The 18,047-nt window shown below is 34.7% G+C and overlaps 1 protein-coding gene across 5 annotated transcripts in view; it reads right to left on the reverse strand.

Annotated features, from left to right (window-relative positions):
• Positions 1-18,047, reverse strand: part of STIM2 (stromal interaction molecule 2) — a 143,022-nt gene that overhangs the window by 76,504 nt on the left and 48,471 nt on the right. For all 5 annotated transcript variants that reach the window (XM_038533537.1, XM_038533536.1, XM_038533533.1 and 2 more), the window contains exon 2: positions 4,791-4,921. In XM_038533537.1, coding sequence (XP_038389465.1) covers positions 4,791-4,838 — 48 coding nt within the window. In that variant the 5' untranslated portion in view covers positions 4,839-4,921. The remainder of the gene's footprint in view (positions 1-4,790; positions 4,922-18,047) is intronic.

The raw sequence follows: 18,047 nt of genomic DNA on the forward strand, positions 1-18,047 counted from the left end.
AGAAGACTTGTTAAGATACAGATTTCTGGGCCCCACTGCCACATTTCTCATTCAGTAGGTGTGGGATGGGTCCTGAGAATTTGCATTTCCAAAAGTTGCTGCTTTGTCCAGGGAACATACTTTGATTTTTAGCAATCTCTCTCTCTGAGAGCTCCCTCCCACTCTGAGGGAAGCTCACTGCCATATTACGAGCTGCCCTGTGGAGAAAGCCATGTGGCAGGTTAACTGTTACTTCCAACCAACAACCAGTGAAGACCCGTGGGGCCAAGAGCCACATGAGTAGGCGCTGAAGTGGATCCACCACGTATCAGGTCTTGAGGAGATTACAATACCAGCTGACATCTTAATAGCTTCAATGAAAGATCCATAGCCAGAAGACTCAGTTGAGCTGCACCTAGATTTCAGACCCAAAGAAACTGAGATGATAAACATACGCTGCTGTAAGCCACCAAGTTTGGGGCAGGGAGGGAATTTGTTACTTGGCAAACGATACTATGTAAGTTAAAATCTTAACTTAAAATGTTCAGTAAAAATAAATAAATACATGCATTTATTCCTTTGGAAATAGTACTCCACATAATTCAAAACTCATTGATACTATTTTAAAGAGGTTTTTCTAACCCTACTTTTGCCTACTGTAGCAATTCTCCTTGTTTCACACACACCCATCTATGCTGTTAATGAAGTCTTCTAAGAAGTGTATAGACAAATGATGACAGAAGTGCTTTTCAGGCATATTAGCTAAATGTAAGAAAAACTGAAATACCAGGTACAACCAGGTTTTTAATGTAAGTTGGTTTTAAAATTAATTAATTAATTAATTAATTAATTATATATGTGTGTGTATATATATATATCAAACTGATAACATAAATTAAAACTACTTATTCCACATGACATCAGTAAAAGGTAAGCGCAGATTAAAAGGAAGAAAAATTAGGAAAAAATGATTTTTAAATTTTTCTTTAAAAAGAGGAAAAGTAAAAACAAATGAAGTTCATACACACTAGAAACTGTAATAAAGTTTTCAGTCACAAAGCAGACAGTAACAATATAAATTCTCATTGCTTCCTACACTGTGTTCAGGCCAATGAAACCATTCATTTCTCTTATTTAAAGTATTTCTTAATCAAGTACCTACACCTTCCAAAAAAAATATCTTCAATATTGGCAGAACTTGACTGTAATCAAAAACTCAATCTAAACAGGTCACAGATTGAGCATACACTGACATATAATCTTTTTTGATAGTGGGCCAGAAGACAATGACCTGAAGAGCAAAAGCTTAACATCCTGTCTAATACACTCATGTCCTCTATTTTCAATTTGAGAATAGCTCTGAAAAACTGCCAAATATTTACTCTCTTACTTGTCCAAGTACTGCATACAATATACACTTTAAATGTTACCCTCCCAATGAGGCCTACTGAGAGCATATTATTCAAAATTACAGCTACCCATCATCGATCTGTCCTCATCCCCCTCTTTCCTGCTTATTTTGTTTTTTGTTTGTCTGCCTTTTCACAAGCATCCAACAGAATGTCCACTTAAGGGCTTGAAGATTTATGTGGGACTCTGTTTTGTATTTGAGTATCCAGCATAAACAGATCTTCAACTATAAACTCAATATTAAGTGCATGAATAAATTAGAAGAGTAAATGCTTTCTTATATGACCAAAAACAAAAACAAAAGCAGAAGCAGAAGCACTAAAGAGGAAAAAATTAAGTTTTCAAGTAACATTTTCAAATGCTCAATATTTTTCTAAATTTTAAAAAAGTAACATTTTAAGCCAAAAATCACAAGAAATTAAGTACTTTAATTTTTTTAATTTTAAGGTTTCCTATTAAACTCATGAAGTTTTCTAATGATGATTGCTAGAAGCCCATAATGATATTACCATTTACTTCTTTAAAGAAGAGACACTTCAACAAGAAACACAAATCAAGATGTAGCTATGCTGAACAGAAGGCACTGAAATAGTCCAAGAACCACAGAATTAACAACTCATCCCTTAAAGCCTACAACATGCCACAGTCTAAATCAGTACCTCCAATACAAATCAATTTAATCTATACATGGGATGTTACATTTTTTAGAAGTCACATTAAAAAATAAAAAGAAACATGTGACTTTAGTTTTATATCATATTTTATGTAATCCAGTATGTCCATAATACTATCATTTCCAACAGGTAATCAATATTTTAAAGTCTAAATATTTTAATTTTCTCATATTCAAAATTTGAAATGTATTTTACACTTATCTCAATTTTAAGCGCCCAACAGCCAAATATAGCTAGTAGCTACCATACAGGATGCTGTAAGGTACTAATAAAATATAAAGACATACCTTATTTGCTTTTGAAAATTAATATTAGAAGAAATACAGAGAGAAGAATAACATGTCCTATTTCTAAACATTAAAGCTCACCTATCATACTCACAGAGTTCTAAGTTCTTTTAACATAAACTTTACATTTTAACATATAAGGTTTTTAATTCTAACTTTTATTATAAAATGTTTAGAATTCCACTGAAATTTAAAAGACTCAAGGTGTATTCCACTGAAGTATAAATTATATAGCCATGCTTCCTTACTTTGGCACAGTAATAATGATAACACTTCACACATTTGAGCATTTAATATCTGATGATGAGGTTAAAAAGATTAAAATAACTTGTAATTCGAGGAACTATTATGCAATCAGATACATTTAAATAGGCTGTCAAATACCTGCATAAGCTTACTTAATCCTTCTCTGTCTATATATTATACACAAGTTTAACAGATCTTTCCTTGGAAGGTATTTTTAATAATTAAAAAAATGTGAATTTTTGCTCTTTTTTTTTTAGATTTAAATGTTTCTGTAATTGTGATATGATATTGTGATATTTGGTCTTTGTCCTTGGTTCCTGGCACAGAGCTCTTCAAATCCTTGGAAGTTCCTGACTGTAAGGGGGGTATTTTGCCCCTTTTGATCACACCTGAGTTCATGCTAAAAGAGGACTTGGAACAGGGCCTCTCAATCACCCTGGGATGGGGCTACTCAGCAGAAAGACCAAATGATTAGAGGGTTAGGATTTTCAGTCCCACCCACCTGACCACTGAGAAAATTGAGTTCTATAAAAACAGAGAAATCTATTCCATGCTTTTTCCTCTTAGCTTCTGGTGTCACCAGTAATCCTTGCCATTTCCTGACTTGTGGCTCCATAACTCCAATCTCTGCCTCCACTGTCATAGGTTCATCTTTTCCCCAGTGTCTGTGTCACCATGTGGTACTCTCCTCTCTTACACAGATACCAGTCCTATTGGATTAAGGGTCTACACTACTCCAGTATAGCCCTATCATAACTAATTACATCTGAAATTACCCTACTTCCAAATAAGATCACAATCTAAGTTACTGGAAGTTAAGACTTCAAAATATGATTTTTTGTGGGGGATACATTTTAACCTGTAACTTGGACCTTTACAAAAAAAGTCTGATGACACCTGATTGAAAAGAATTAAAACTAGGGAGAAGTAGGTCTAGAAGTGCTACTGAACAGTGAGAGATTGTTCACTGTTCTCTCACTGAGGAGGGGAGCTGGGATTTTATTTTAGACAAACTAACTTGAAAGCAAAAGAGCAAGCCCCCAAAAAACATCAAGAAGAAAACAATATATGTAGGTCAGGAATCTGCACCGGCTTAGTGATGCAAGAATCAACTGCAGCCTACCAAAGGATGAGCATTCCCAAGGTAAACCTGTTACAGAGGAGGTCAAGAATTAACCTTTAGAGAATGCTACCATTAGTTAACAATGTGATTAGAGAATGTCACTGTTACGTAACTTTAAATAATGATGAAGAAAAATGTAATTTAGTATCATATAAACTAAAAGAGAAGCATCTCAATCATGACAAATTTAAGAAAGAGATTGAAGAGGCCTAAAAAACCAACAAGGGTCTTGGCTAGAGTAAGACTCCAACCAAATAAAGAAAAAGACTTCTATTGAGAAACTAAGAGGGATCTACACAGATGTGAAGGGGAAAATGATAATGCTTATGAAATAAAACATGATTTATTTGTACAGTAGGTACAGATTACATGGATGACCCCCAATAAATCACATCTCCTGGCATTCATGCCCTTATATAATCTTCTCCCACCCAGACTGTGAGCTAGCCGAATAACTTGTTTTAAGCCAATTTGATATTAACAGGCACTGGCAAGCAGAAGCATGACAAGCACTTTCACACAAGAACTTGTTTTCCTGGAACACTATCCCCTGGAAGCCAGCTGCCATGCTGTAAGGAAGCTTGAGCTAGATTCTGAATGATGAGAGGTCACATGGGGAGAGACTGCAAAGGCTGAGAGGCCATTATTCCAGCCCCAGCAGAATGCAACCTCCACAGTAACCTCAGCCCATAAAAGAGAGGAATGGAAAATGTACCCAGCCGAGCCCAGTTAACCTAGAGGATCAGGAGAAATGATTAAAAAATAAATAAAAATTTAAAAAAAGACTGTTGTCATCCTAAGCCACTAAGCTTTGTGGTGGTTTGTAAAGCAGTGACAGATAATAACCAATAGAACAGGATGTATGCTTGATAAATGCAAGAACATGAGACTGAGGATTCTTATAAAAGTGGGAAGACTTGTATATGCATGAAGAAAAAGGAAAACCATGTAAATACAATTGGTAAAATTAGAATGCAAAGAGAAAAACTAAAGATACTAAAGATGAAGTGGAGTCACATGATGAATAATGGGAAAATTTAAGAGAATTAACAGGGAAAGCTTTCCACCTACTTCATCACTTTCATCTACTTCAATTCCACCATCTTTGTCGTCATCCATCTGTTTATGTATTGTCTGAAGAGCTTCCAGACTGAATCTGTCTTCTTCTGTGAAGCATGGTGGACTCAGTGACAGGCAGGGATCTGAAACAGAATAAAAGGGGCCATCACTAACTCACTATACCAAAACACAGACTATAGTTAAGAGAATATAATTTAAAAGAAAAATAACAAATTAAATTTCAGACTAAGTCAAATCAAAAGGTTTTTAAAAGTCTAGCAGAGTCACCGAAAGTATAATACATGAACACAACTCACTAAAAATACGTAACTTAATTCAATGAATTATTAGGCAATTACAACAAGTAACTCCAGTACTGACTTCAAGCTGCCTGCATTCTTCACATCTTGAACCACTTTCTTTTTTTTTTTTTTAAGATTTTATTTATTTATTCATGAGAGACACACAGAGAGAGAGAGAGACAGAGAGAGAGAGAGAGAGGCAGAGACACAGGCAGAGGGAGAAGCAGGCTTCATGCAGGAAGCCCGATGTGGGACTTGATCCTGGGACTCCAGGATCACGCCCTGGGCCAAAGGCAGGCGCTAAACCGCTGAGCCACCCAGGGATTCCCACTTATTCCCCCTCACCAAAAATAGAACCCCTTCCTAAAAAACAAAAACAAAAACAAAAACTAAAAACCACAGAATACAAAGCCCTATTTTTGAAGAATTCAGTTTAATTAAAATGTGAATCCTAGGAAAATACCTCAGAGAATACAGAGAAAGGGATATACAGAAGAGTCACATGATACTTAGAAACTTTTTTTCACTTTTCTATTTAAAAATCAGAGCCTACCCATATGAATACCTTGTAAAATACATAAATTTAACAAGGCAAAACTGAAGAAAAAGACTGAATTTTTTAAAATCATATTCTTCATTTTTTTTAATATATATTTATTGGTTAAACCTGTTTGTACGGTAAATATATAAATTTCTACATTCAGGCTTTCAAAACCTAACAACTAACTTAGAGACAATTTAAGGCTTTTCGAAGCTTAAAATTGAATTAATAAAAGTTACCTGTTGACTCAAATAGCCTATACACTAAAATGAAAAAATTCTGCCAAAATTTCACTTACACCCTATCTGACCGACTGGAGGACTGATGAAGTTCAAGGACTTCTAACTATTTTACCAGGTCACTAAAATACCCTTTTTAACATCATCAGATCCACATGTATTCCAGAAATAGACATAGCCTGGTCTTCTCAACAGTAGTTAAAAATCTACTTTATCATTCTGGCCCTGTTATAAATTAACTGCCTGATTTTGTATAAATCACTTGTCCTTGTGTCTTAGTTACCACACCTCTAAAATAAAGTAGTCAAGAAGTGTACTAAGATCTACTACAGTTAGAATGGCCTAAGAAATAATCTAATTCTGTGCTTAGGAAAAAAAATTGCAAGAAGCCACTACTGGAAACCAATTAATGGTTTTTTGGTGTTTGTTTGTTTGTTTGTTTTTTTTAAATAATGCAAATCTGTATTACCTGCATGTTCCAGTTGTAACTCATTTTGGGAAGTTAACATTTTTAATAGTTTCAATTCAAAATCTAATTTTAATTTCTTTAGTCTTAGAAGAAAAGCAAAGAGAAAAGGAAACTTTAAAAGGGGAAACGCAATCCTAAATTATATGGTGCGTGTCTATGTGTGTGTGGTGTGTGTGTGTGTGTATTTAAAACTCTAATCAAGGTTTGCTAAAACCTAAGAACTTACAGGCACAATGGTCAATTATGATCCCTACTTCACAAAACAACCAGAACCCTGATATTCCTACAAGTTCACATTCATTTGTACTTATTTTGAATGGATGTGAAGTAAAAGATAAGCTCCCACGTTACCATAATACATGGAATAAAGAGGACCTGAATACAATATGTTACTGCCTCCAGCAGACCTATTTTTTTACATATTTCATTTTGCTAATAAATATACGAAGTGAAAATGTTATTGCAATGATTATACAAGGGTTAGCATTTGATTAAATAGGCTTTGTTGTTAACTGTGTCAAACTCTAAAAGAAGTGAATGATGAAGGCTCTAAAAACTTTATAAAGCTTTAAAAGAAAATTAGGAGGAACATATGATCTGAAAAAATTCATATAAAAATAAAATTGGTATTTTTGTACTTAAAATTAATTTATTTAATAAAACACTACCTTTGGAGGTCTGTTTCAGGATGTAACTTCTCCAGAAGAGTTTCTGTACAATACCTGTACTATCTTCTAGGGATTAGTTCCTTCTCTAAACACTAGTCCATCCACTCAACAAACATCTATTGATCATCTACATGTGTCAGGCATTGGAAATACCATAATGAAAAAAGAAATAAAAATTCCTCACTAGCAGCATAGTGGGGAAGGTGAGTATAATAAGATAAATAAGTAAAAGGTAGAGCATGTTAGCAGTGGTAAATATTAAGAAGAAAAATAAAGAGCAGATCTGAAATGCCAAGGAACTTGAAATCTGATTATATTTTATTCTCAAATCATTCAACCTAAGTCCTCTTTTGATGTTGTACTTTATCAATTTCTAACTGCTTCATGGGTCATTTTGCCTACACAACTGAACTTATGAAAAAAGCAGGAACCATGTACTATTTCTCATGCTCATAATACTCAGGACTTAGCTAGGCAATTTTATGTCTCTGATAAATTGTTACTTCATACAGTAACTCAATTATAAACTTCTAGGCTTCTATACTGTGCAAACTAATGACAGGCATGAGGAATTAAAAGAGATATTAAGAGTATCCTATACTCAAAAAAGCTCACAGTCTAGTGAGAAGGGAAGCATGTGGACTACTATATTAGGTTAGGAACGACTGAACACACTACTTGCATGGTGTTAGAGGAGATGAAGGGAGGAAATGCCACTGGTTAGTATGTCTGGAGTACAAAGAATATATGGAAAAAAGAAAAGAGATCAAGTAAAAGATTGGTAAGAAGGGGCCAGATCTCTAAGAGTCATTTTCCAAACTAAGGAATTTGAATTTTTATACTGAAAACTATGAGAAGCCCATAGATTTTCAAGAAGCCTAACACAAGCAGATTCGCTATAGAAAGATCATTCTGGTGACAGTGGAAAATAGAATGGAGGCAAGGCTAGGAGGCACAGCTGTCAGGAAGTGCTACTGTAATCCTAGCAGCATGCAATACTCCCTGCCTCCAAGGAATGGAGGAGGGAAATGATGAACATTGCTCTAGGATTTGGTGTTTTGCCATGCTGGAGCAGAAGGAAAGGAAAGATAGGAGTTGAAGTTATGGCAAGAGGATCCATTTCCTTAAATAAAATCTTATCTCCTTTTGGTACAGTGATGTAAAGACTACAAATCTAACTTAGAATAGTTGAGAATTCTGAACCCCATTACCTGTTCTAAAGTCTTTTTCACTTCTTTCTCAATTGTTTCCCTTCTAGGTTAATTCAGCACAAGTCATCATTTTAACTCAAATTAGCTGACCTAAATTTATTTTCAAATACACAATCTATTACAAAAGATCTGTGTATATAATGAATCTGGTATAATGGTTTCAAAGACAACTGCCAAAATACCAAAATGGTTCTCCTTTGCCAACATCTCATTGATACCTACATTACCTACCCAAAATGCACCAGTGCATATCATGTACTCCATAACCAGAAACATGTTTCAGATATCTAAACTGAATTTATTTGTTCAGTTAAACATGATATGGAGTTCCTAATAATGTGCCAGACCCAGTGCTTGATGCTGGACAGCCACATGACAAATTTCCTCTGCTCCATGCCCTCACTTCGTGTTAAATGCAATATAGTGTGACAATCTTTTAGCATTGTACAATGAGCATTCCTTTCTTTTCTCTGAATCAAGAACAGCACTTTCTACTAAAGAAAAAGAAATCAGCCGAAATAGAATAAAACAACCAAAGTCAGCAACCAACACCACTCTTAAATTCCAGCTGGTCTTCCTCTCCTCGAGGCCAAACAAATGCTCGGTCTGATTCTGCAAAAATAAAGTTTAATGAACTAAAATTATTTCACCTCGGGCCGACTGTGTGGCTCAGTCGTGTCCGAATCTTGATTTCGGCTCAGGTCATGATCTCACAGTCATGAGACTGGGCCCGTTAATTGGGGTCTGCACTCCACGTGGAGTCTGCTTGAGATTCTCCCTCTCCCTCTGCCCCTCCCCACTCTTTCTCTCTAAAATAAAATCTTAAAAAATTTAAATGATTTTACCTAATAAGAAACACCTATTACATTCTAGAACCAATGCTATTTTATGTTCATAACTTAATTCCTACAACCCAGTGTAAGACACATATTTTCTCCATTTTTCAGAGAGGAAAGGAGATTCATGAGTAACCTGCTCAAGATCACATCCCCAGAAACAGCAGAGCGAGGATTCAAATGAAGTCTTTGGGACTCCAATCCATGCTTCAATGTCAATATAATGAAAGTAAATGGTTCGGTGTCCCAACATCAGAGGAGAATAAAATATTGCTACCACAGATACTGTCAGGACCTGAGGAGCTGAGAATACCAGGAAACATAAATGTGTCCCACAGAAAGGGATCACTAGACAGTCCATGAACAATATTGAGAATCTAGAATATATATCTATACTTCCTACATTACCTTTTTCATAACATCTCCACTTCAAGTCACACTCCTCTTGAACAAACCTTGATAGCAAGTTTATTACCACAGTGACTGACATATTTATTGAATGATTTAAATATGCATAAATATTAGAAGCCAAATAAATGAATTTCTGAATATAAATTATTTATCTAGCAAATATATAGATGCCAGACTCTAGGTTAGAAGCCAGATATACAAAAAGTAAAACAAGTAAAGTTAAATATGGCAAGTGCAATGACAGATGTATAATAAATATATAATGGTTGCAAAACTAAGGGAATAGTACTATCTAGGACTAGCAAGAAAAAATTCAAGGAGAAGTGATATTTATATTTATTCTTAAAAGTGAGCAAGTGTTCTCTAGGAAGACATGCAGAGGCAGGAACATAATCTGCTAATAGTTATTATACTAACAAAATAATGGTGACAATAATTACTAATTACAGTGTGTCTATTATATCCAACTACATATAAATTACATATTATACATTTGACTTTCCTAGAAAGTAAGCACTATTATTCTCACTTAATTGAATAACTAAGAGAAAAAAACTGACAAGATCAGTGAGGGCCAGATTATAAAGGAATTATTCTCAAAGTGAAAATAAAGGAGAAAAATTATTAATACACACTTAATAATAAATATTACTCACTGAAAGCTCCTGCTTATAGTTTCCTTGGCCTGCAAAGTTCATCTCCCAAATCCACCCAGTTGGGTAACTGCTTTCATTCAAAGTCAAATTTGTTTCTCCTCAAAGGCTATCTTATTTCCTTATCTAAAACAGCCTTTGCTTTGATTCCCTCTACTTCCTGTATTGTTCTTCAGAGACTGTATCACAGTGCATTATATTATATATTTATGTATTTGCTTACTGTCCAACTCCCCCACTGTAACGCAATCACGAGATTATAGGCTTTTGTTCTGATCACTGCTCTTTCCTAAGTGCCTAGAACAGTGTCTGGCCCACAGCAAGTGCTCAAAAAACATTTGTTTACTTAATCACTAACCCAGTTGGTTTTCAATATAAATGTATGAAAGACAGAAACCTTTCAAGAAATTACATGGCTGATGAGAAAACTAAAATGTAGAGAATGACAAAACTTTTTACCTTTATGACACTATATTAAATCTACTTAGTAGAAATCTATTAACATTACTGACTGCTTCAATTAAAATCATTCAATGGCCCCCTAGAACCTAAAGTCTATTTACTCATCATAAAATATTAATGTTTAAATATCTATTGAACAAAATATAGAACATATTATCCAATAATAATCAAGGGAAACTTTAATAAAATATTTAAGATGATCTTTCTCAAGGCTTTTACACTCACAATAAAGATGAGACTTTATAGGGGAAAAGACTAAGCAAATTTTGTTGATTACTATATATTATTACTAATATATATTATATGTATATTATTATTATTATACATTATTACACCTAATAAATAATGATGCCTGACTTTAAATGTAAGCAATTACATTTTTGGTGGCATTAAGAAAGAGAAATTGGATTTTAATAAATGGGATTAGAAAAAAGAAAAAAACAAGAACTCAAACAGGCAGTAAGAAGAGCTCTGGGACCCACAAAGAGTAGTTTGACTAACTGACGGATTCTCAACTGAAAGCGCCACTCAGTGCTTTGCCTTCCCCCTCCCACTCACCTCTCTACACTGCTGCTATGGACAGCCAGTTGGAGGGGTATGGAGACCAAGAACGTTAAGCAACTAGAATGCATGGGGCCAATTCCACAGAACAGACAACGCCTAGTCCTCAGCTATGCCAACAGTTGCCCCAAAGAGAGAAAGAAAACACTGGCTGGCAACTGATGGATGGAGGAGCAGCAGGATATGAATCTGCAAAGACAGCCTGGAGTTATCAGTGAAGGACAACGAATCTCTGAAAGAGGTGTCTAAAAGAAGCCATTGATTTTTTAAGTAGAACTGTAACATAACGACAAATGTAATAGAAATTACAACTTCTATTTTGTGTAGTGCTTTCAAGGTCAAAATATGTTTTCCCATATAGTCAGTTTTATTTTAATCTAGAGAAGAAACCACAGCTTTAGTTTACATACTTGTTACCAATGAGTATCTGTTCCAACAGTCCAGGCAGGAAGTAAAAGAATAGAAGCCACAATCATGGCAGTGAAGATAGAAAGAAAAGGTCATAGGGAAGTAACAACTGAATGTAATCAAAGAAAGGGGACAAATATGATTGACCTTTCAGACCTACAAGTCCAGGCCAAAAAAAAAAAAAAAAATGCTCGGCCCAACCAGACAACATAGTTACAAAATGTGTTAAATGGGATTACATTCCATTCAGCCTTCCATATTTAAGAGGAATAAATATTAAATATTTATGCCATATCCTTTATTTTCTCGTCCCGTTCAATTGATGTATGTAGAGAATATGGTTTAGAAACTAAGAAAACAAGAGCTTCAGAAGTAACTGCAGCTGAAAAAGTAAATCCAGTCTTTAGAGCTAGTTCCTCCTATAATGCCCTTAAGGTCGGCAAATTTCATGCAGAAAAGAACTAAGAAGGGGAGCCAGCCAACTCTTAATCACAAACCAATGACTGTAGCCCATTAACCATGTGCAACATCACAAACTGCCAAGAACTTGGCTTACCATACGGGCAACTATTTATGCGTCTCATGATTAGGATTTTCTTAATTACCACCACTGAAAGAAATTCTTTAAATAAATATTGTTTGTATTTAGTACTTCCATTAATAGTTCAAGCATTTAGCAAATCAAATACTCCAAAATCCAAGTACTTTAAGAATAAATGTTCTCTGAAATCCTGAGAGATAATTCTTTGGTGTCGTTTTTCAATAAACTAATGATATGATTCAAACTCAAAAGTAAATAATGTCTTCTGTCTTCTGATATCCTCTTTAGGGCAGAGTCTGTTTTATTCCCCTTATATTTCCAGTGTCTAACATACCACCAACACCTAGCATATAGTAGGGTTAGTGGATGTTTCTCAAAAAAATCTAATAAATAAATAATAAAGGCCACTGTATACCTTTATAGAGAGAAGTTAGCTTCAACCCATTCATTATCTGTTATATTGTCTGGTATACAGGTATTCAAAATATGCCAACATTTATTAAAAAGCATATTAAATACCAGAACAAATAAGAAAAAGTTGTAACTAGTATATACAATGCTATTTATCGATGCTATAAAAATGCAAGTGGAAGAACTCTAGAATCTCTAATATTTAGTCGTACAATTAAAGTTCACCAGTTAAAGAAAACAAGCCTTTACCAATAGAGGGCTGAGAAACCACTGCAGATGTACCTAATTATGCCCTTAAGTGTTCACTGAACTGAAAATAAAAGGCCTTTACTTTAAACCACTCCTGACTGATGACTGCCTCTTGGAGCTTGCAATCTCTTTCATCACTGACTTTGTATAAAAAGTACCTATTAATTAGCCTCGACTCTTAAAAAAAAGAAAGAAGTTTCCCGATTATTAGCTAAAAAGTGCCCCCACCCACCCAAAAAAAAAAAAAGCCTCGCACTATACCTTCCAAATGTTTTAAATAGACCATCTGATATAAACTCAGTTACCGAGGTCCCTTCATCTTTTCCAGGAACATTTTTCTATTTATCATCTTCTGATTATTTCACTTCCACTTATTCCCCAACCCACAAAAAGCATCTTGTCATTGCCACCTCAAACAAACAGTTCCTGCTAATCTCAAAGAGCCTCTCTAAAGGCAGGAGAGAGGAAAGAATGCCTCTGCCTTGAAACTATCAATAATATGAAATTCACTTACCAACACACCCCTAATCCAAAAAATATCTATATTTATATTCATGGTTAACCAATACATCCCATCAAAGCATTTAAATAAATGAGGAGTATTCATGCAGCTATATTTCTCTCTGCATTCACTGACAACTGCCTATTTCCATTGTGTTTTAGAAGTTCCTAGAAAGCAGTAATAGACCTTTTTATAACATTAGCGGCATCTATCATATGTGGGAAAATAATGTTGACTAGGTGCAAAAAAGAAAAAAAAGGTAAACAAATGCACTGATTTATTGACTACTAGTTTCCCAGGGTATTATAAACACTAAAATTTCAAATATCGATATTATGTGCACAGAAAAGTGCAATAACTTTGCTTACTTTTATTTAGTGAGGGAAGACTATAATTCAAAATGACAACCAGAATACTGTGAATGCATGCACCTAAGGACACTGACTTGTATACTTAAAATGGTTACATTTTACATTGTATGTATATTTTACACAATAAAGAAAAAAAGGCTATACCCAAATACAAGCTATAGAGACCAAAGATCATTAACACTATCTTACCGGTATCAATATTTTGAAAGAGAATATTGTTGTTATTGTCTAACATTGATCCAAGAGCAAGACACTGTTTCACTTCTCTCACAGTGCAAGAACTTGATAACCAAGTAAAAAATTAGTATCCCAATTTTACAGAAAGAAAAGTTGAGGAGTCTGCTCAAGGTAAAGAACTTTTTGTTTAAAGATTTGAGAGAGACAGAGAGGGGAGAAGGTGGGGGAAGAATCAAGCCAACTCCGCGCTCGGCACAGAGGCCAACACTGGGCTCACTCTCATGACTCTGAGATGAGACGTGAGCTGAAACAAAGAGTCAGAAGCTTTACCTGACTTCACCACCTAGGCCCCAGGAAAAGAACTTTTCATTCCTTCTCATCCTGCCACTTACTGTACAATCTCAGGAAAGTTATTTAACTTCTTTGCCGTAACTCCTGATCTGCAGAAAGGGATTAATAGCAACTTTTGCAAAGTCAATGTTAGAATTAAATGAGACATCTACAGATAAAACACCTAGTACAGTATGTGGCACATATTTGGAACTCAGCAAACAACAAACACTCAGTAGATACCTATTACTATTATCCAGAAAGGTGAAGGCATTAGCTAATCAATGGCACAACACCAAGTCTCCTGCAATCTTAGTCTTTCTATAATATTACTATTACCTTAACAGATATCAAAAACATTTTTCTCAAAAAAAAATAAATAAAATAAAAAACCATTTTTCTCAATTATACTTAACTCTAATATCTTTTAGTTGATTCTAAAACCAAATACACCCTAAAAGATATGGAGAGAAGATAAAAAGGGAATTGAGCACTTATTGGGTAATATATGCCAGGTGCTTTACTTGGTTATCTAATTCAACTTCTCTCAACAACGCTGCAATGTTGGGATCATGCTTCTTCTTTCTATGATGAATAAATCAAATTCTCATATGCAGAGCAATATGCCCAAAGTCAAAGAGCTGGTTATCTATTTGGTTGAAATTCAAAAGAACTTTATGTTTCCCCATCTCCCATAATACATCAAAAGAAAAAGACCTCCTATTTCTAAAAATACCCTGAAAGAATAATATTCTGAAAACAAATTCCAAAACAAGAATTCTAAAAGCAGGTTCATTAAAAGCAGTACTTATTACAAGTATATAATCTCCAAAGATTACTATATTGAAAAAGAAAAACACTTCATTTAGGTATAGGTCTTACTCTGTACTTATAGGATTAGTTTGTTTCTGCAAATAATTATTTTAGAAAGTTCTTACTGTTTCTAGGTGACAACAAATTCACACTTCCAACAGGGAAGCAGAACTCACTGCCCTACCAATTTGGTTTCAGCAACAAAAATGGGTAATTCCCCTTCCATATACTGTTCCATAATAATGGAAGAAAGATTTACAAAGCTATACTTCATTCAGTGAAAGAGGTGAGCACCAGACATATGTGCGCTTATGATAGTAGCCACAGGAGAGAAATGTGGCCACAACCAAAGACTTGAAAATTAGGATATCTATAAATCAAATATTTCTAAGTTGGGAAATGCCTATACAATGTAGAAAGAAATAACCAGCCAACCATTTCTCTTATGGAAATCACCTCCAACAGCCACTGGTTTTGTTCTGTTTTGGGAAGGGGAAGTCTCGTAAAACGCTCCACATATTACGGGTTTGCAAATTCAGCTTCTAACACACAGAGCTCCTAAATAATAATGTGTAGTCACAAAGCTTATTGAAATCCTTATGGTAATTAAAACAGAATTAAGGTATCTCTAAATTTTGAAGAAATTATCTTCCCAGAATTTTTTAAAGCCTCTTTTTCCCCTGAGGTTTTGTGAATTTTTATTTGCTAATAAACACTGAGCACCTACCATATAACAGATTCTGTGGTCATTTTTAACATGTTAATTCTAATTTTTACATTAATAAAAAACATAATTATTACTATCTGTATTTTTAAAGTAAGCAAACTGAGACTGAAATAGTTAAATCACCAAAAGACAGTCTGCATTTTAAATTTATTCATCTGGTCAGATTCACTGTTTTCTTGCACTGTGTATCTACTTAGAGTTGCAGATAATATTCGTGAGAACTGGCAGTTATACATGGATGAACTATGGAGATTAAGTGTGTCAGTGCAAAGAAATCCTGAAATAATTGAGTACATAATAACATTTTAAGTATGAACTCACAATGAAAGTAAACCTGGTATCATAAAAGTCCTAAGAGCAAAGGTAATGGCTCTCCTGATTCACCACTGAAGCCCTGGAGACGTAGATATACATTTATATCATCTAATCTACACCTCTATCTAACTTATGAATAATTCAATTAAAAAGCCCAACATCGGGGGTTGTCAATTTTATCCAGAAAATTGTTTTTGTGTTTGCCAACATTTGTTTCTTTTGTCCTTCATGTCAGATGGCCAATCCCCATACCTTTCATTTCACTCACTGCTTTTGTATACTCTAAAAATTCCACTGATCATTTTCTAATGCTAAGATATTTACAGACAAAATAGCCTCTTTAAGACATCCAAAAGGAAGTCTCCACACCCCCTGCCCTCCAACCAAAAGACATGGAAAAGCCGCAGAGAGAAACTGGAGATATCAGCATTTGTTAAGGAGCCTACAAAGGTCCTCACACACACACACAAAAAAAAAAAAAAAAAAAAAACAGATTCAGGCAAAGCATCTGTTTAGTAGTTTATGAGAGAACTGGCAGCTAATTCTAAAGATCATTAATTTCAGTCTCCAATATAGTCTTTTCTATCTATCCTTGCACATGATTTGTTCGCACCACGTAGTTCTAACAACTATTTCTGCTTGACATACGTAAGCAGAAGGCAGTGAGTTCAGAATTGCAGAGGTTACTGGAGATTCCTCACATGTAGTGGACACTGCTCCTAATCGGCCTGGCAAATGTAAATCCTTCCCAGAGGAACCTCTGTACCCTAAGTGTCTACCTCAGCTCTTCAGTTGTAATGGTGTGCTGTCATCTAACAAATCAACTTTCAGGGGTTCTCACTAAACCTCAGTTTTACTAAAGGTAACACTGAAAGTAATGAAATGATTTAATCAATACATCAAAATACATGCACACAGATTAATACTGACTTTCCTATTCAGATATTTCTCCCTCAGGAAAGAATATATACTATCCCCAACCATTCTTCCACTGTCTAGAATTCAGGGTACTCATGACTCAGCTAAAAGAATTACCCCCAAAGAATGTGCAGTGTCTTCTGCATATTCTATTAAAATGGTTTAATTTCTTCCAGTTAGGGTAGATTTAAACTTTGGAAACTGCTCGGGGAATCAACTGGAAGAATATCATTTCTGCTCCAAACAATGTATCAGGTACCAGTAAAGAAAAAGATTTTCTCATGTGGCCAAACTTCAATTCATTAACCCTCAAACTTATTTTTATATTTTTTAAAATATGTCATTAATACCTTATTTTTAAATAACTGTGATCTAAACAATAAATGCATGATAATGTAAGTTCCTGGAGGGAGAGTATTAAGAGATAAAAAATTGGCCTGAATATAGTCAACTGAGCCAGATATTTAGCAATTCAATACAAAGATAATACAGATTTTCATTTCTTTTGAGATCGTAATTCATTTTATTTCATAAATTTTCCAAATTTTCATTTCTCAATTTGAACTAAAACCAGTATCAATAACTGATTTAATTATGTGTCTTGTTCATATTCCCATCAACTAGAATACCACCTGGGAACACAGCAAGCACTTTAGTATTTACTGAATGAGTGAATCAGCATAGAAACTGAATGAGTGATCATTGATTAAGCTGATTTAGATTTATTTATACCAAAAAATTTTCTCTTTGCATATATATCAAATCAACAAAATATAACCAAGCCATTGAATGTGACAAAGTACCATTCACTTCAGCTGACAATAATGCCATTCTTATAATCAATCACTCAGGACCAGAAACTCTAAGGTCACTTTTTTTTTTTTTCCTAAGATTTATCTATTTATTTGAGAGAGTGAAAGGAAGAGAGCACGCGCACGTGCGAGCAAGTGCACATGAGCAGGGAGAGGGACAAAGGGAATGAATTTCAAGTAGAGTCCCTGCTGAGCACCAAGCCTGATGTGGGGCTCAATCTCAGGACCCCAGAGATCACGACCTGAGCCAAAATCAATTGAGCCACCCAGGCCCCCCTAAGGTCATTCTTGATGACAACCCTCAAACATATAATATCCAACCACAGAAAATCTGTTGATTCT

Source organism: Canis lupus, chromosome 3 (genome assembly GCF_011100685.1).
Source record: "Canis lupus familiaris isolate Mischka breed German Shepherd chromosome 3, alternate assembly UU_Cfam_GSD_1.0, whole genome shotgun sequence".
Taxonomy (NCBI): domain Eukaryota; kingdom Metazoa; phylum Chordata; class Mammalia; order Carnivora; family Canidae; genus Canis; species Canis lupus.